At 41.5% G+C, this 19,689-nt stretch overlaps 1 protein-coding gene across 2 annotated transcripts; it reads right to left on the bottom strand.

Moving 5' to 3' along the window:
• Positions 1-2,719: 2,719 nt before the first annotated feature.
• LOC110828616 (uncharacterized) lies at positions 2,720-19,242 on the bottom strand. Of its 2 annotated transcripts, none has more exons than XM_087345175.1 (3): positions 18,735-19,242; positions 6,552-6,709; positions 2,720-4,131 (listed from the first exon to the last, which is right to left on the bottom strand). In XM_087345175.1, the coding sequence occupies exons 2-3, from the start codon at positions 6,707-6,709 to the stop codon at positions 3,906-3,908; spliced, it is 384 nt and encodes a 127-aa protein (XP_087201301.1). In that variant the 5' UTR covers positions 18,735-19,242; the 3' UTR covers positions 2,720-3,905. The 2 variants fall into 2 exon arrangements, with proteins under 2 accessions (XP_087201301.1, XP_087201302.1); XM_087345176.1 differs by lacking the exon at positions 18,735-19,242 and adding an exon at positions 10,814-10,940.
• Positions 19,243-19,689: the final 447 nt, after the last annotated feature.

Below are 19,689 nucleotides of genomic sequence, written 5' to 3'. Positions count from 1 at the left end.
AATGATGTATGAAGATCATAAAATGTCAGTTTTATGCAGTTCCCTGATGTTATGTTCCCCCAGAACGTTGGCCAAATATTTTCTGAGTGACTTGGAGACAGTTCCAGTCGCTCCTATAATTATTGGGATTGCTTTTGTTTGAACTTTCCACATTCTCTGTATTTCAATGAGATGGTTATTATTATTATTAATATTCCATCTATTCACCACTTTATGGGGCAAGTACTTCTGTGCACCCGAGACAGACCTTGTCCCTAACGTACATAGGGCAGCAGCTATTTCCGGGATCCATATTGTTTTTAGCAAGTGCCACATGTATTATTTAATTTTATTTTATGAAAGCGTCTTTCGAATTATGTTTGAAGTTCCCAAAATGGCAGTTTTCTGAAGTTCCCTGACATCGTGTTCGCCCGGAATGTTGGCCAAATATTTCCTGAGAGACCTGGAGACAGTTCCTGTTGCCCCTATAACTACTGGAATTATTTTTGCTTGAACCTTCCACATTCTCTGTATTACTATGAGAAGTTCCTTCTATTTCAAGATCTTTTCAGCTTCCTTCTTAATCACATTCCTGTCAGTCGGTACTGCTATGTCAATTAAGAGGCAAGTTCCATTTTTGTTTCTGATTATTATGTCAGGTTTATTATTTGGGATGGTTCTATCAGTTCCGAATTGTTGGTTCCACAAAATAGTTATTTGGCCATCTTCACTTGTCTCCACTGTCTTCGGGATGTGTTCATACCAGTGCTTCTCTTCTAGCTTTACCCCAGCGTTCCTGCATATGTTAAAATGTAACTGAGAACAGACACGATCATGTCGTTGTATATACTGCTCTTTTGCCAGCACGGGGCATCCGGACATAACGTGATCTGTCGTCTCATCAAATTGCTTACATAGTCTGCATTTGCTGTCTGTATCTTTTTTTAATATCTTTGTTGCGTAATATTTTGTATTTAGTGCCTGGTCTTGTGCTGCTATAATCTGACTTTCAGTTTCCCCTTTCAGATCTCCTCTTGTTAGCCACAGAAACGTGTCTTCTTTGCTTATAAGTTGTCTGTCCAAACTTCGGAGATACTGTCCATGCATTATTTTGTTCTCCCATTTTATTATTATTATTATGAATTGTTTAATTGGTCCACAAGCAGCCAAAAACTTCAGGCGTGTTGCCGTCATAACTCCGATGCTTGCAGCCCAGATGAAACTGTAGTCACGGCTCGAACCACGAGATAGGCGGCTACAGTGAGTTGGGGTCGTGCGCACGTAGTAATCGGAGCGACCCAAGAAGCACGGCCTTTTGCATCCGGCTGAGTAATGCTTCAGCGTTACGCTGGCATGCCGGAATGAGCTTGATGTTAGCCAGCAGTGACGACTTGACTCCTCCAAGAACTCCGATTATGAGGACGATTAATTTGACAGTGAATCCTGGGTACAGCTGTCTTAGCTCAAACACAAGGTCTTGATACTTGGTCCGTTTTTCAGCCTCCTTCACAACTCTGTTGTTTTCAGCCGGGGCCGAAAACTCGATGACATACATGGTGCATCCAGAGGTATCGATGAGAACGATGTCAGGTTTAGTGGCTGTTAACTGCCTGGTAGTGGGGAACGAATAGTTCCAATAAATTTTACATTTGTCGTTCTCAACGACGGACTCAATGTCCCCAGGAGCGTACGGCAAAACGGGTGTCTTATCTATGCCGTAAAAGTGTCTCAGGTGGTAGTAGAGTATACGTAAAGCAGCATTATGTCGATGAATGTAGGCGCAGCTGGCATAATGTTTACATGCCGACAAAAGATGCATCAACGTCTCTGGTTGCATTCGGCATGCCCTGCAGACAGTATCCACTACCCCCACACCCATCACCATTCGGCGGTACACAAGTGTGTTTACCACACCATCTTGGCACGCTAAGATGAAACCCTCGGTTTCAGACTTTAGTCCAGCCGACCGTACAAAGGCGAACGTCAGGTCTTTTGACAAGCCCATTTTTTCTACATTTTTGAAGAAGGCCCCATGCATGGGTTTATCTGCATGTTGTTTGAGCAACAATGTTTGCTCAGCCTTCTTAACAGTGCCCTTGAATTGATCTGACGTCAGTGTCAAGAGGGGCAACTGTCTTCGCTGTACAACTGAGCTGGTGTCGAAGTCAAGTCCGAGGTCATTTGCTGCTCTCTTATTATTATTATTATTATTATTATTATTATCATCATCATCATCATCACTACCACCATCACCGAAACTTGGACACAGAGTTTTTGAGATTCCTGGCCCTATTTTCTTGCTTTTGGCTTCGTCATTATGTGCTTAAAGGAAGGGGTTCGTGTGAAGTAATTACTGGTGTGTTCTGAGTGGAACACGCTTTATAACTATCAGGCCTCATCAGCGGCGGAAGAAACATCACTACCTACCGAATTCCAGAAATAGTCACTGCGGTACAACCACGGGAGGCAATGCTGTCAAATTTGATTTCGAACAGAATCATATTATTTCATGTACTTACAGCGGCTAATATAAAGATAGCTCTCTTGTGAGCAGCGTAATCTGGTAAAAGTTTACCAACGTCACATAAGTGCTACTGCCTTCAACACCCTGGTCATGGATGCAGGATTACCTCTGAAGAGACCATATTTACGTCGTACTGAAAATTAGGGGAATTAACATCACATTTTCCAGGAGATAATTCGATAAAAATAAAGAATGCCCACGATTAAACATATGGGATAAATTATTCATTAAAACTTTATTTATATAAGAAGTAAATTACTACAAAATCCATGTAACTAACAAAGAATATAAACTAAATGAATAAACAACATATTCCAATTGTAATTGCCCGATAAACTAAACATGATGAAGACGAATTTCTTCTGGGATGTTGTCCTGGGTTGTTGCACTGGTGATAGAAGTCTAGTGCGTCTCTGAAACGTCTGTAAATATCTATGAGACTTCACGGTGAAACGTGCTGTAAGTCTTGTCAGCTTCATACTTGTCGCCGTTATAACCTGAATTCTCGCCCAAACACTATAATGTTAACCGCTGTAAAATATTAATTTTAAAATGACTTAATCCGATCATTGGAAGTCATTTCCTCCACTACAGGTAATTCCCCGATTTTGACTTTCAACCGGTGCTGGATAATGGCTGGTGGGTTGCCGAAGATAATGGAATCTGAAAAACCCTTCCTCTGCTTTAGTTTGACCAAGTACGTTTGTTAGATGCTACTTTTATGATCGCATTATCTGGTAATAATTGAGGTTATGTAATATGAATTAATAATTCCTGTGGTAGGGAAAATAATTTACCGCGTAAATTCTTGATTGAGACACTTTTAAATGAAAGATATTACGAATTATCTGCATGTGAAGGTAGGATAAGGGAAACAAGAAATTATTACAGAATTTTTATAGGGTGAAATCTCATGAGACGTAGTCGATCGTAAGATTGGGAACGAAGAGGGAAATGCTAACACTGATGTATGAGAAACGCCGTATCATTTTATGTCAATATTATGAACGTTTATCGAGTAAAGTCATTTAAAACGAATAAATGATTTGGTCGTAGAACTGTCAAATGTTTTATTAGGAATATCAGTCGATACAAATACGAACAACATCGGTGACGTAACACTTGTACGTCCGACTATCTCCCCCCACGTTTCAAAAAAGCAGAAGAACTTAACGGATTTGAGTTGCCTTTTGTGTCCAACAAAAAATGGCTACGAGCACCCATTAGAATTCCCATAAATGTTGTAATTGCCGGTGTACGTGTTTTTATATGTAGTTTCTGATGCAGAATTTGGCATGTTACATACGATCGGGTAAAGAATTTTAATTTCTACCGAGCAAAGGACACAAGAGAGAAACGGTGCATCGACTTCAATCGACACTCGGTCGTCCTGCAGTGCAGGTTATTCGTCGACCGTCACGATCTTGAAGATCTGATTGGGTCCACCGTGCTTTGTGAAAGCGATCACGAGGGCCCCAGGTTCGGCGCCTCCTTCAGACACGTCCAGTACCTGGTCGATCTCGCTTCTGATCGTACCATCGTCCTCGAAGTGCCACAACTGGTTGGCTCCGCCGTGTGGCTCGAATGTGGACACGTTGCCAGTCTCCTGGTTCACATCCAGAACCAGTCTGAAACAAACATTCTAGAGATTTAGATCCTTTGGTGTTTTCGTGTTTTTTTAAATAAAATAAAATAATAATTTGTGTTGATTCCTTCTTGCACTGAAAATGACTGACTGTCCGTTTGCATGACTGACTAAGCAACTAACCGCCCGTGTACCAGACGGTGTGTCTGACTGACTAATCAACAACCTAAGAGACTGACTGATTCAATGGTTGACTGACAGAGTTATTGCCTTCCTTGAACGAGTCTCACCTACCAAAAAACCTACGCCCTGACACAAAATCTCCTTCAGCAATGAACAGCCAACAAGCCTTGATATTTCCGTTCCTTCATTTTTCAATTACCCACCGAGTTTGGTAAACTGAAGATTAATTCTATACTAATTTAAAGACAAAATAAAAATACCAATGTATAACTTGCACGTTGAACTTGCCTAAACGATAGCTACAAATGCCTTGCGCTTGGTTCGACCGTAGCCAGATAACGTGCTGATATTTCTCGACAAAAGGGTTTCCCGTGTTCATCACTAACAATGTCCACATACGTTGGAAACAAGTCGAGATACGAGGCTACAAAATAAATTTTGATGACGTTTTGTAGGCCATCACTCAGTTAGAACTGCGGAATAAATCGTAAAGTAAAGCTTGGGGGGAGAGTGGCGAAGTTCTTCGACAAATGAATCGTAATTTTCTACCCTGAAATTTCCAACGAGACTGATGGTTACTCCTTCAAATGGTCTCCAAGCTCACGTTTACATTTAACTTGAAATTACATCAGATAGGCTGACTCTTGTGACTTCTTTAATTTGCGAGTCTACAAATATTCCGTCTTAGGTTCTAGCATTATTCATGTTTGTAAATATCTGTTGTTTAAAATACAGAAATTCATTGCCATGTTGATCCATAACATTAACTAAATGTTTCATTAAGCCTCTTGCAATATGTGGCCACGGGAAACAAACGTCTTCTGCACGAACCAATTAACCAGATACTAAGTGTTTTATTATTGCCCTGGAATTTGTTCTTATCGAAGTTGCTGTTGTTTATATTAGAAATGACTTCCCCGTGCTAGGCTCTTCCATTCGCAGAGCAAACAAAAGCGTTTCGTATAACCCTGTCATAAGTGAAAATGTCTCCGAAGTTATCCTGAGTCAGTCGAGGCCATTGGAGATAGGGACATCTGATAACATACAGCTGAAATAATCGTACTTTGCTATTCTCCTACTAACTTAATTTTGTTATTTATTAATGTACAAGGATTACATTAGGAATCTTACAAATCAAATTTACAACAGGTGTTCAAAGTCGCGTCCTCCACATGTGCATGTCCCTGAGCTCTGCAAAATTGTATCGTTCCATTTGACGTATCAGTGAATGTAAAAAGATTACGAAAGCAGCAATACCAACTCACAAACACAATGTAAACAGCCCTGGGGCCTCTGTAGAATCTGACGGGATACGCGTGATTCAAAATTAAGCTAGTAGGAGAATATCAAAGTACGATTATTTCAGTGGTATGTTATCAGACTTCCCTACCTTCAATGGCCTCGACTGACTCAGGATAACTTTCGGAGGACATGGATTTCTATTCGAAAGTTGTTCTCTCTGAGTCCATCTACACGTTCCTTCAGTTTGGTCCTAACCTTTTCAATCATCCTGTATATGCGGATTATAAATACGTGACAGGATATGTTTCGCAAGAAGGTGAAAACTGTCGTGTGAATTCTCTGTATGAACGATGTCCACTATTAACAGAAGCACACTGAAGTTATTTAAAATATTGAGTAACATATCTTTGAGACTCGGCGTACGTGACGTGCAGAACCTTATAAAGGAGAAGAGGAACTAGCCTCAGGAACCATCATCCCTATAAATTCACGGACAACTCAAGATCTGGAGACAAAAGAAAAATTATATTTTCGCTTTGGCAATTAGCGTAAAAGTACATGTCGATCGCCTGAAACACGTGTGGAAAAAAAAAACGTTGTCTAACAGCCATATCCAACAGTCACCGTCAGCATGTCTGTGTGTCACCATGTAACAACACAACAACAGCGGAACGGATTTCATATTGGTGAGTTTTAACTAACATTTACAGACAAACTCAAATTTCGGTTAAAATCGGAAAACAATAACGAGTACTTCATATGAAGAACCTTGCACGCAGAATTGACAGTGACACACGTCCACGTGGAGGCGTTCTCGGGGGAACCCCCGTTATGACATCATCACCCAACTGGACAGGCGACAGATATCCCACCCACAGAGGTGAAAGACCGCATGACGTCACTGGCGCCTTTCAAAAAGGTCAAATAGGACACTGACACGGCAGCCATAACAAACTGAAGGTCTGCAGGAGACAATCGATTTAAAGCGCCAAAATTGTTATATCATTTGTGTGGACACTTCTGTTGCTAAGTACCCACCCATTCGATTTGCTGTATATCATGCCATCCTTGTACTCCCATAGCTGGTTGGCGCCCCCGTGGTAAGAAAACATGATCACTTGCGGCTCCTCGCCCTCAGCCCCTTCCTTGAGGTCCACCACCAGCTCTGTCTCCGTATTCTGGATGTAGAACGGCATCTGGAGACAATCATATGTCGACTACTCAGCAAATTTAATAGGCATAAACTCTGCTACGCCGACAAAGTTTGCGGTTGGGCACGGTTATAATTAAAAGAACAATGAACGAGGGCATGGAAGCGAATGGCATATGTTATCTGTGTTTGAATAATTTCAAACTCCAGTCAAATTATCTTATCAAATGTGTCTCAGGTTTTGTATAATTTTTTCAGTTAATGTTTTAGCCAAGTAAGTAGCCCTGCTTTGGACTCCACACGTGGCATACAAACATGTTGGAGCACAGCGATGAGTAAATGTGTCAGCAGTGGCGGCTCGTCCATAAGAGCTGCAGCACCCCCTATAATTTTTCAAAAATTGAAAAAAAATATTTTTTGTATTTATATAATTTGTAACACTTTATTTTCCTCTATATCTTTATTTTAATATTGCCCCTTACATTGTCATTACCCACTAATCGGCTGAACTGACAGTAAGTCCGCGGGCGAGCAGCATAACATCCTAAGACCACTTACGATTTGAAGCTTTCGCGGCGAGGAAACTGGATAAAATATTCTCGGGCAACAACCGCATCAAATGGTTGCACGAAGCGACTAACGTTTCGGGAACTATCTCTGGTCCCATCATCAGGAATTTGATGAAAATTTTACATACACACGGTAACTTTTCGTCTGACGGATATCCGACTCGGCCGCTGCCCACTCGGGTAAACAGGATGTTTTTAAACCAATTTTCATCACGTTATTTTGCCGAAACGTTACGTTAAAAAAGACAAATTCTAGAATAATCGAACGCCGTCGCTAAGTGGTTACCACTTCTGCTTCACATTCAGGAGATCCAGGGTTAAAATCTCGGTTCGGAAGAAGTATATTCACGTTGAGGATTGTCATAGTTTTCCTTAGTTCCTTCGGAAAAATTCGAGATAGAACGCCTACTTAAATTATGCCACGATGGCGTCATCCCATATTATTTCAATTTACTATTCGTCGTTACCCTTTCATTCGAACCCCTCTGTTCAATTCTAAATGCGCCATACCTAACCTAACTTAACCCATTATCGTCCGCCCCACAAACGCGGTGCAGTCGCTCATGAGGGCTGCACCAATCAGTGGTCCCCGCACTCGGGGTCCTCACGGTGATCGATGAGGTAACCGTGGGCCTCCCCGCGGAGCAACTCATTGTGCCTCCCGTCCCTCATGCGGGCACCCGCCTGGGCTACTAACTTAACCTCAGCTGACCAGACTCAACATAAACAAACCCAAACATCTTCAACCCAGCAATCTAACTTAACCGAACCAAACCTTACCTAATACAACGTAACTTACCTTAAACTGGACAAACCTAACCTAACTTACCTTCAACTAACCCAACAAAACCAAATGTAGTCTAATATAGCAAACTTATCCAAAAATATTGACCTGTTCTTATCCTTCCTGAACTAACGAAACCTAACCTGTCCTATCCTTACCTAAATTGTCCCATAAAGTGGTTGCATCGCTGTAAGACGATCCATTATACTCTGAGTCCCTTGTAGTTCCTCCGAGACACATCCCCACGTGACACACTTCGACACAACCACCGGGGGCACCTGACCAACTTACGTAACTTACCCAAAATCAACCCGATCTAACAGAACATTAGAACTGGATTCACCGATTTTGGCCGGTGACCTTGTAGGAAGGGCCCAGTATGCGGACCACTCAATGAAGGAAGGAAGGAAGGAAGGAGACAAACCACCGACGTCTTACTCAAGAAGGACGAAATGAAAGCCTGGCTACTGGAAAGAAACATCACATTTTGTGGCATATTGAAATCTCAACTGTGCATTTTAATCGAATTAAATAAGTCAAAGCACAAATATTATGTGATTGATTAGATTTTAGCAGACAAAGAACGTACTGTGCTGAGACTTCCGCCGTACTATCCCGATTTAAACCCCATTGAATTTATTTGGGCAGATGTAAAACACTGGGTTGCAATCAAGAACACAACATTTAAAATTAAGAACGTCGAACATCTGTGTCGCCAGAGATTCGAAGAAACTGGACAAGAGGACTGGGAGAATTTATGTTGGCATGTGGAAAAATTAGAACAAACTTATTATGAACAAGAAGGCAAAATTGAAAATAATGGATTGGACAGAAACAGCGGCAGAGATGAAGCGAGTGATGTCCGAAAGCAAAGGTTTGTGAGGAGTGGAAGAATTGGAAGAAGACCAAAGAGTTGTGAAGTAGATAAAATTATCTAATACTCTCTGCAGTGTTAATTTTCTAGTGATGTGTAGTGTAGTGAAATCGACTTTCCTGTGTTACATAATGTGGTTATATTTTATTTGGAGTGTACTGTACGCGGCCTGCTGCCATCCCTTCCAGCAAACCTTTGGTAAGTGACTCGCTCCGAGGTTCCAATTCACAAATTTCAGCGTCCAAAGACTCTGAATCCAGTTCTACTTAACCTTCCCCAACCTATCTCAATCCAATCAACCCTACGTAACAACTCAGGGGGTCTCCACCCCAAACAGGGAATTGCGTCCCTTAAGGCATATCCTGTTGCCTTGGGGTTCCGCTCGACTCCCTTTAGGGTCCCCGATAAAAGTATCCCTGTTGAAACTAAGGTCTCTGCTCTCCTCACCCCTAAGGCTCCGCCACCCAAAATGCTTCTCCTTCGTTTTTGGACGTTGTTCCTTAACATGGGGCTCTGCCCCATCTACCGGTTTCTCCCCACGTGGTAGTGTCGCAGTGGTAGATACCCCACGCACGTGTCACCCCGAGATGAACTACAGCGGGTCCTCCGGGGTACCCAACGGCCCTCGCTCTTACCAGCCCTGCCCCACCAAGGAGGCTTCACCTCATCTAGTGGCCGAGTGCCATTTCAAACTTCACTTCGGTGAGATAATATCTGTACCAAATTTGATTCAAATTCGTCCATCGGCTCTCGAGTTTAATTATGCGAGTGGACAGATAGGACTGACCAGCCACATATGCGTTTATTTCATGCACTTTGTGTTAAGAACACGTGCGCAAATAAACAAAGAAAGCTGGGAAGAATGTGTGATAAATTTAAGGTTTAAATATTTGAAGCCAGAAACAATCATCCATTCACATTTCTGCTATTTAATGTTTTACTTGTGTCTGTTATTTGTTCTAAGTCAAATATTCCCGATACAATTTCAAAGCCTCACCCCGTCGTCATGGTTGTAATTGGCCAACATGCAAATATGGATCACGCGGACAGTTTACCTGTCTTTATCATGTTTCCATTCAACCTTTCGCAGGTTTTAAAGTTCGTATGAAACGTGGTCTAGCGGTTAGAACGCTGGCCTTGTAATCCTGGGGTCTCGGGTTCGATTCCCGGCGGTGCCCGAATTTATAACTTGTGTTGTGCAAGGCCGTGGTCTAGGCAACACGGAGTTTTCCTCCGTGGCATCCCAACAATTACTCCATTCACACACAGAAGAAGGCAATGGCAAACCACTTCTGGATCATCTGCCAAGAACGTATATGAACAGGTCCCGGTCCGAGGAAAGGATGGAAGGATCCTGTTCATATGGACCTGTCGTCAGACAGAAAACTAACTAAATAAATAAATGAAACGTTCACGGAGAAGACAGCCAGGTACCGCAGTCAGTGTAGTGACAGACTATGGGCTGGCAGTTCGAGGTTTGATCACCGACAAGATTTTCCTCTAGCCTCTGCATCCAGACCGGTTCTGGGGCCCACCCAGCCTCCTGTCCTATGAGTATCGGTGGTCCTTTCCCCGGAGGTAAGGCGCGGGTCTGGGGCGTTAGGCTAACCACTCACTTCCATCTAGTACGGAGGTTGAGAATTAGTAGGAGCTACTGTGCGTGTGGCAGCATAGCATCACTTTTTACGATACGTTGATTGTTTGGCTTAATAATTAGAGACTGCATGCTAATATTTTGATAATAATAAATTCTATATTTGTGAGCAAGTAGAACTGTCTTTTAAAACTTTAACTATTTAGGATTTGAGGTTTTCACGGCAATGAGTGTGAAGATGGATGTCTTCTGGGTTGTTGCGCCGTGTAGTATGATGATGGAGGCAACAAGGACCTCTGAAACGTCGGTAAACTTCTACCAGACTGCACCTGCTCGAATTATGATGACTTGTTTGACGTAAATTGTAATCTGAGCGACACATCGAAGAGTCCTTGATGATGTTCACACGTCGTAAAGCGTCGCGAGCATGTACAGCCAATCAGCCACAATAACTATGATAGAGCTCAGTGTTAATCTTCTTCACGTGCAGAAGGATTGGCAGCATGTAATCCCGGCAACCTCTACGAATGGGTAAATATGAATTATTATTCGTGTAGACACTTCCATTCTCGCTTCTCTTTACAGCAACTAACACGTGTCAAACAAACCATGTTACCTCGCAACGGCTAAACAAATGCTACTAAACCCCGTCTCCGACAAACAAGTTTGAAGGTCGCGGAGGGATCTTACAACGTTGCAACACGAAAACGGATCTAGAATCTAGATTCTAGATGACTCACTTCAATCTGCTGTTACATTTTCGGTTGTAATAATATCAATGAGATATTTTGATTACAGCGTTCTTAATTTCTTTCTTACTTATACAATATAATTATAATTAATTTGCAGTGACATTTCATTCTTTTAATAAAGGAAATGTATTTTCCTCTATTTCGAATAATTATTCCCTATGCAGGTAAAATAATACCCTGCAATGAATTTGCGTTCTGAGCATCCTACCACCTACATTCTGCTTGTGAAATGCAGTCAAGGATCCGCACTTAATGTTTTGTATAACCACATCTCGGTCGATCTCTAAGTGTAAGAGAAATCACGGTGTACGTTTGTGTTTTGTTTATTACGCGTGATGATTTTGCTCCTGGACTGGGACCTTGTTGTACAACACGACTAAACAGTTTCGCGAATTAAATTTTAGCTGTTTAAATGTAATACACGTTGCTAAATTTATTACGACTGGAAACAGCATGTTCTGTTATGTAGCACAGCGCTTCAACATTTATAGGTCTCTCAGAAGATTAGTTTCACGTCATAGCACACTTTCTTCGATAAACGTTTCACATAAATTGAATCAGCCTTAAATTAAGTTAATTTAATTTAAAGGCTACTTATATTAATCCATCTAAATACTTAGAGCTTTACGTTTGCTAACTGTAGAGCATCAGAACATTTCAAAAACTTCACCATTTTCTAGAGACCATTTAAAGTCTTGAAAAAAATATTTATTATTTTACGTTAATGGTTTCGAGAAAGCTTTCAAATCTCGAATATCCATGTTTTCACTTATCTTACGAACATTCGGTCGAGGAATATATTTTAGTGTAGGACTGTTTAAGTCTCGTTGATACATGACCTTATTTCCAAATGATCTATGGTACTGAACGTGACGTCACCTTGATTCTCTACACTTTGCATTTTCACTTTTAACTCTTTCAAGTGAGCACACGGAATGATGGCTTACATTAGAGTACAAAGCTAAATCTAAATTCGAATATTATTGCTTTACTTTTTTTTTAAAAAAAAGGGTAACTCCACAAATCACAGGTAAGAGTGGAAAACGATTTATTGAATGAGCCTATTCAAAGAAAAATTTTCTTACTCGGTCTTTGTTACATTTCACAAAACGAACTATGATGGGCAAACGCACTGAAGACGTGACTTCTATTCTCTCAAAGATACAAGGAAAAATAAGTAAACTTAATAACAATATAAATTAATGTTTAGTTTCCTGAATTTTCCTAATTTCATTAACCGTCCTTCAATGTGATCTGAACGCTGTTCGGATCACTGACATTTTGCAAAAAGAAATTTTTATTTTCGAAGTATTCAGAAGCTTAAGCGGACTTCCTTCAGAACAAAGTGCTTCCTCGGTCACATATATTTGATGAGTGCATAAAATATCGGAAAAGCCGTTGTTCCTTGTGTTTTCTTTCCAAATCTTCACTTCGAAATACGCGCACCCCTCTGAAACAGATTTGTCGAAAACCTCAACACTTTTAAGTAAACCCTAAAAGATATCCAACCTATCCCACCTTAAAGTAACGAAACGTAATGTACCATAACCTAACCAAACCTGACACAACATAACCCACAGAGAGACAGACTCCTTCACAACCGTCGGGTACACTCCATAACACGTACCACCCTCTTTCGCCCCTCCCCAACACTCCCAACGCTCCGCTCCATAGAAAACTAGCCATCGACTTTGAGGGCTACGCCCCACAAACGGAATCTGCGCCACCCATCGGAGAGTCCCACATGCAGGTTTTCTCCCAGCGGTGAATTATCTACACTCGGGATAACTCAAGACCCATCACACCTGATCCCCAAGGGCACCTCCTCTGGTGACAACCCCCGGGCACATAAAGTACCCTATACTGACTTGAACTAACCTACCTTAACCTAACCGCGCACACAACCTAGCCCACTCAAGCTAACATGACCCAACATAACCTAACTTCACAGAAGCGAACCTCATTTCATTCATTTCCACTTCAAGGAATGGGCGTTACGAAAAGCGTTACAAATATTCCCGAATGAGATCTTTGTGTGCCCCCTTGTTTGTTGTCTTATGCAACAGGAAAAGGTGATGTTCGGTGCCATAATTATTTAAAGGCCTGCTGTTAATAAAATTTGCAATTACAACCTTCTTTACGGAAAGACGGAGCAGACTTGGTCTTCGCTGTGTTAGAAATACTGAATAACAACTTTACCAATGCCGTATTTTTAGAGGACAGCTGCTGACAAGATTCATGGACCACCTTCATGTCAGTTTTTCTCTCTTGTTTCCAGTCAGGCGTATTGTATGTATCCCGTGCTACAAGGAACTTCAACCATATTGGTTACCCACGAGCGTCCAGTTTCAAATCCTTGTTTACTGACAAGTATGATTCTTTTTCCTTCTCACCCAAATTCTTCGCTTGTTTAGTAACTCTGATCATTGCAAGAAGGTTACTTAACTTAATCATAGAAGATTGCTGTCTTCTGAGTTATTGTGCCTTGTGGTCTGGTAGATTTCCACCGACGTTCCATCGCCTTGATGACGGAGACAGTATGACCTCTGAAACGTCGGTGGAAATCTACCAGACTACAAGGCACAATAACCCAGAAGACAGCAATCTTCAGACTCAACTTGACACGACGATGGCCGCACAGCCTTGGGCCACTATAACACTGAGACCGCGGGATCGAACCCACTCGGGGCAATGGAGTGTGTTGGCTATATACAGTGTTTCGTTTTCCCGTGTAGGTGAAGGAAGGTTTACCGATGGACTGCTACCTACTCCACAGCCCCATAGTGTCTGACAGATTGAATGTTTCACAATTAATTCCGTATTTGAACAGCAGTGACGGCCTAATCCGAAAGAATAAGAACAAATACAAAGGAACAAGGAAATGGAGACAATATTATAAGTTAACAAGATTCACTTTTTCGGGCAGAAATTTTCTGTGGTTTTACTTACAAGAAATGGTCCGGTTGGTCATGTCGAAACCTCACCGGAAATTTTGCTCGTCTAGAAGGAGATGGAATTGGAGCCAGAAGAAGACGTAGAGGAGGTCGACAAAGGTCCAGAGATACTGAAGAGCGAGGTAGAGAGGGCCATAAAGGATATGAGAAGAAGAAAAGCTATGGGAGATGATGAAATCCCATCGGACTTATTGAAAGAACTTGGAGAGAAAGGATTGAAGGTTCTTACTAGACTCGCTAACAAGATATACACCTCCGGTGAGTGGCCCAAGGACTTTCTGGAAGTAACAATGATTCCATTACAGAAGAAAAAGAATTCCAAGAAGTGCGGCGATTACAGGACCATCAGCCTAATCTCACATGCGGCGAAGATAATGACGAGAATACTGACTAAAAGACTAGAAAAGAAGATAGAGGAAGTGATGGGAGACGACGAATTTGGATTCAGGAGAGGAAGAGGAACCAGAGATGCCATCGGAGTTATGAGAATAATTTCAGAGAGAGTTCTCGATGTCAAGGAAGAAGGCTTTCGATCGAGTAAAATGGAAGAAATTAATGAGGATCCTACAGAGAATTGGAATTGATTGGAGAGATAGAAGATTAATCAAAAACCTGTACATGCAGCAAAAAGTCAAAGTGAGACTGGACTCAGGAGACGCCAACAGCGTTGAGATAGGTAGAGGTGTAAGACAGGGATGCTGCTTATCACCAATTCTTTTTAACCTGTACGGGGAATGGCTTGCCAAGGAAGCTCTGGAGGGAACAGGAGACTTCAAAATTGGAGGAAGAGTGATAAAGACTGTAAAGTATGCAGACGACTTAGTAATATTGGCGAAGGAAGAGGAGGAATTACAGAACATGATGGACAAGTTAGTGGAAAGAGGTAGAGAGTATGGAATGGAAATCAACATTGAAAAATCAAAGGTAATGAGGATAGCACCGAGAGCAGAACCATTGAACGTTGTAATTGGAAACCAACAGATGGAGAATGTGGAGATTTTAAGTACTTGGTAAGCATAGTCACGACGGACGCCCTATGCACCAAGGAAGTAAAAGCAAGGATAGCCATAGCCAAGGCAGCTTTCGTCAAGAAGAGGATACTTCTCACTAGCAAGTTGGGCTTGGAGATGAAGAAGAAACTAGTGAAGTGTTACGTATGGAGTGTCGCGCTGTATGGAGCAGAGACTTGGACACTCAGGAAGAAGGAACAGAAATACCTGGAGAGTTTTGAAATGTGGTGTTGGAGAAGAATAGAGAAGATCAGGTGGACGGATCGAGTGACCAACGAAGAAGTATTGAGGAGAGTCAACGAGCAAAGAAACATTCTGCAGGCGATTGCACGAAGGAAAGCTAACTGGCTGGGACATATTATGAGAAGGAATGGGTTACTGAATGATATCATCGAGGGCCAGGTTGAAGGAAAGCGAGGACTAGGAAGAAGACTGATACAGCTAACCGACGACCTTAAACAAGGAAAGAAGATGAAGTTCCAGGAATTAAAGCGAGAAGCCGAGAATAGGGACAACTGGAGAGCTCTTTTTGGGCAGAGCAATGGACCTGTCGTAAGACAGAACACTTAATAATAATAATAACAGAGCCCATCTAGTAATGATTGTACACAAAATTTCAACTGTTGGTACGCTGTGCAAGGTTACAGTTAAAATTCGCCCCACCGCGCACGCGCATGACAGCAACGAGTCAAAGCAATGGCGCGGTATTAACCATGAAACTATTGTCACACATACACACGTAGTTTATTAAATAAGTACGTACATAAGATCCTTCCAAGGCCTACTATGTACATGCACTAATATACAACGAAGGAAAACAGATGTTTCAGTGCATTAAATCGTACTATATTCTTTAATTAAGCAGATAGATAATGATTTTAATCTTTATATGCTACTTTGTTAGACTTTTTAACACAAATCCGTTTTAAGTACTTTAATCAAATTAAATAAGTCAAAGCACAAATATTATGTGATTGATTAGATTTTAGCAGACAAAGAACGTACTGTGCTGAGACTTCCGCCGTACTATCCCGATTTAAACCCCATTGAATTTATTTGGGCAGATGTAGAACAGTGGGTTGCAATCAAGAACACAACTTTTAAAATTAAGGATGTCGAGCATTTATGTCGCCAGAGATTCTAAGAAATTGGGCAAGAGGAATGGGAGAATTTATGTTGGCATGTGGAAAAATTAGAACAAATCTTTTATGAGCAAGAAGGCATAATCGGAAACGCTATTGAACGTGTTATAATTGAAGATAAAGGAGTGGACAGAAACACCGGCAGAGATGAAGCGAGTGATGTCAGAAAGCGATGGTCTGTGAGGAGTGAATAATTTGGAAGAGGGCCAAAGAGTTGTGAAGAAGATAAAATTATCTAATACTCTCTGCAGTGTTAATTTTCTAGTGATGTGTAGTGTAGTGAAATCGACTTTCCTATGTTACATACCGTGGTGATATTTTATTCGGAGTGTACTGTACACAGCCTGCTGTCATCCCTTCCAGCAAACCTCTGGTAAGTGACTCGCTCCGAGGTTCCAATTCACAAAACTCAGCGGTCAAAAACTCTGGAACGCAGTATAGCGGTGAATACCGTGCCACTGCTAGGCTCGCTGCCGTCAGACTCGTGCGCGATGGCGGGAATTTTAACTGTACATTCGAATTTTGAGCAATTTTTTCGCACCTTTGCACATCGTATGAGCGGCTGAAATTTTGTGTACAATCATTACTAGATGGGCTCTGTAGACGAGCAAATTTGCAGGTGAGGTTTTCAAATGACCAACCGGACCATTCCTTTGTTATTAAAACAATGTACGTGTATATTTAGATGGTGTAAGATTGTATTTGTGGTCGTATTTTGAAGCACGTTGAACTCCAGAAAGTAAACGATCCGAGTGCATTCCCAATCTCGTGGTACAAGTGATTCGAATACACGCACAGCTAAAATGAACGTTGGCAGAGAACCTTCATGTGACTGTGCAATCGTACGCCTTTTAAAACGGAATTTTCTGAAAAGAAAATAACAAAAGAAAGAGGAAGACCGATATGCGAGTTTCAGAACTTAAATCATAAACCAAATCATGTGTGAGGAAATTTAATTTGGAACAGTATCCTAAACAGAGTTGCTATCCGGTTGCCGTAACACAGGAAAACTGTTTTGTTGGCCATGCCTATTGTTTCTGAATAAAAAATGTATGGAACAAGACTGGATTCGTTGACATCAACGACCTTCATAAAACATTGAATCAACATGAGAACTCTCCACCCACATTGTTTCAACATTGCAACTTGTGATGTTCGGCAAGTCTCGAATTGAATGCCAACTTGACAATCAAAATATACCACTGTTTCCCTTACTAAAATAACCTTGGATAGGCCTACGGTGGTCTAGCGGTTAGAACGCTGGCCTTGTAATCCTGGGGTCTCGGGTTCGATTCCCGGCGGTGCCCGAATTTATAACTTGTGTTGGGCAAGGCCGTGGTCTAGGCAACACGGAGTTTTCCTCCGTGGCATCCCAACAATTACTCCATTCACACACAGAAGAAGGCAATGGCAAACAACTTCTGGATCATCTGCCAAGAACGTATATGAACAGGTCCCAGTCCGAGAAAAGGGTGGAAGGATCCTGTTCATATGGACCGTGGGAAAAAGGTTCTGTGTGATGTGACGAGTAGGCATGGAATGAAAAGAAATGAATTGATCCTGATTTCGTACATCTTACACTACCGTTTCTTAGTTTAATCAGTAACGCTTTATCAACTGTAAAGCGTCGACAGTTTAAAATGATTGGTTTGTGGATGATTTCTAAGAATGTAAAAGGCATAGGTTATGTCAGTTTTAAAATAAACTAAAAAAAAAGATTAACAACAGTCAGGGTAGCAGAAGTCATGTCAAATACGAAATCTGACATTCCGTCTGTGGAGATAAATGGGTAGATCTGCGTGATGCGATGAGACCGATGTTTGAAGACATGGCTGGTTTCGTGACCCTTGTTGCTAAAACTGGTTTATTTAGTGTAAACTACCTGATACTTCACAATCCATTACTGAATCTGGGAGCTATATAAATTGGATGTTCACACCAAACGACCTTTCTCACTCAGCTCATGCGCGTAGCAGTATTTTTCACTGTTCTCAATACGAGTGTCCCGTGATATATAGCATGAAAACTTCTATTCAGAATCAGCGATGACAATTTGCCCTGAAGGTAAGCATTCCTGTAGTGTGATTCAGCGCCAATGCAACAACTAGCCACTCCACTGTAATAATCCCGGTACTCCCATCAAGACTTTGGAGCATGGTATCATTATTCATCCACAACACTGCTTCTAAAATACTAAGTAAAAGAACTGACAAGCAGATAAACTAAGCAACTGACTCTGTCTGTGATCCACGAGTAGAGCATACAACACTTGAGAAAATCAAACTGTTATGGGATCTTATTCATAAATGCCACAGATGTACTGATCGAAGGAACACATATCTCCTGTTGATTTTAATATTTGACAACCTTCTACGCCTCTACCAACACTTACCTTGAACACCTGCAGCAGAAGTTGTTCTTTCAACCGTATGGTCACCGTTAGAAAACTGCTAGCAAACAGCAAAGCGAAAGTGCGACTTAGGTGTAGCGGTACACTGCACAGGCCTGCCAACTTGTTCTTATGAACGTCAGAATTCGACGTAATTTGAAATGTAGTTCTGTCAGTAACTAATTAGACAAGAGAAAAGTTGCTTTATCAGTGTGCTTCGAATGTCGATCTTATATAATTGCTGACTTAAAACAAATGAGCATCGCAAACTACCTTCCAGTAGCACAAGGACAAAACTGTGGTGGAGAAATATTTGTCGCGTATTTTTGCTGCTAGATGGATCCAGAATTTTTGAAAGTCAACAGAAGATACAAAGGTGTTCTTTACGCCATACACTGCTTAACGTTGCCTCCTGAAACGCACATACAGTAATTGATTAAAGAAGCAACTTTCCTTTTGCTATCATTACTGGTAAATTTACAGACAAATGCACATGTATTCATAGAAGTACAATAATTAATTACACTCCCTCAGACAGAACAGACTTTCTTTTGAAGGTAATACCGCAAAATAATTCAGTACATAACGTTAAGTTGCTATGTCACCGAGAGATTGCAGCGCAAATAGTTCAAATGATTCTTAGTAGATGGCAGAGTGAATGATGACGTCATCAATTCTTCGATTTACGTGGCATTAAAGTCTCTCTCTCTCTCTCAAATCCAACGTATTATCAGACGAGTGGTGACATGATAGTGGGTCTTCTCGACATTCCATTCATGCTTTCATAGGAGCATAGCGTAGTAGGTTCCCGTGTCTTTCTTCACCGCAGTATTCCAGCCGATATGATCGTTCTGACCACTCCTGGAGGTGTCATTCTTTGACCGCCTTAACACTGTTGATAGGATTGCTGCCTCCTACCATAAATTCGCCATATCTGGCTACCCTCACTTAGTTTAGC

Source organism: Zootermopsis nevadensis, unplaced genomic scaffold (assembly GCF_977971745.1).
Source record: "Zootermopsis nevadensis isolate Lab colony 2312 unplaced genomic scaffold, Znev_1.0 Znev_ptg000008l, whole genome shotgun sequence".
In the NCBI taxonomy this organism is placed as follows: Eukaryota; Metazoa; Arthropoda; class Insecta; order Blattodea; family Termopsidae; genus Zootermopsis; species Zootermopsis nevadensis.
The sequence above is the reverse complement of the archived record's forward strand: the minus strand, read 5'-3'. Positions and strand labels throughout refer to the sequence as shown.

Coding starts and splice junctions, on each gene's coding strand:
- LOC110828616 (XM_087345175.1), bottom strand. CDS start 6,709: ATGCCGTTCTACATCCAGAATACGGAGACAGAGCTGGTGGTGGACCTC. Junction 4,132..6,551: donor ATATACAGCAAATCGAATGG/GTGGGTACTTAG, acceptor TGTTTGTTTCAG/ACTGGTTCTGGATGTGAACC.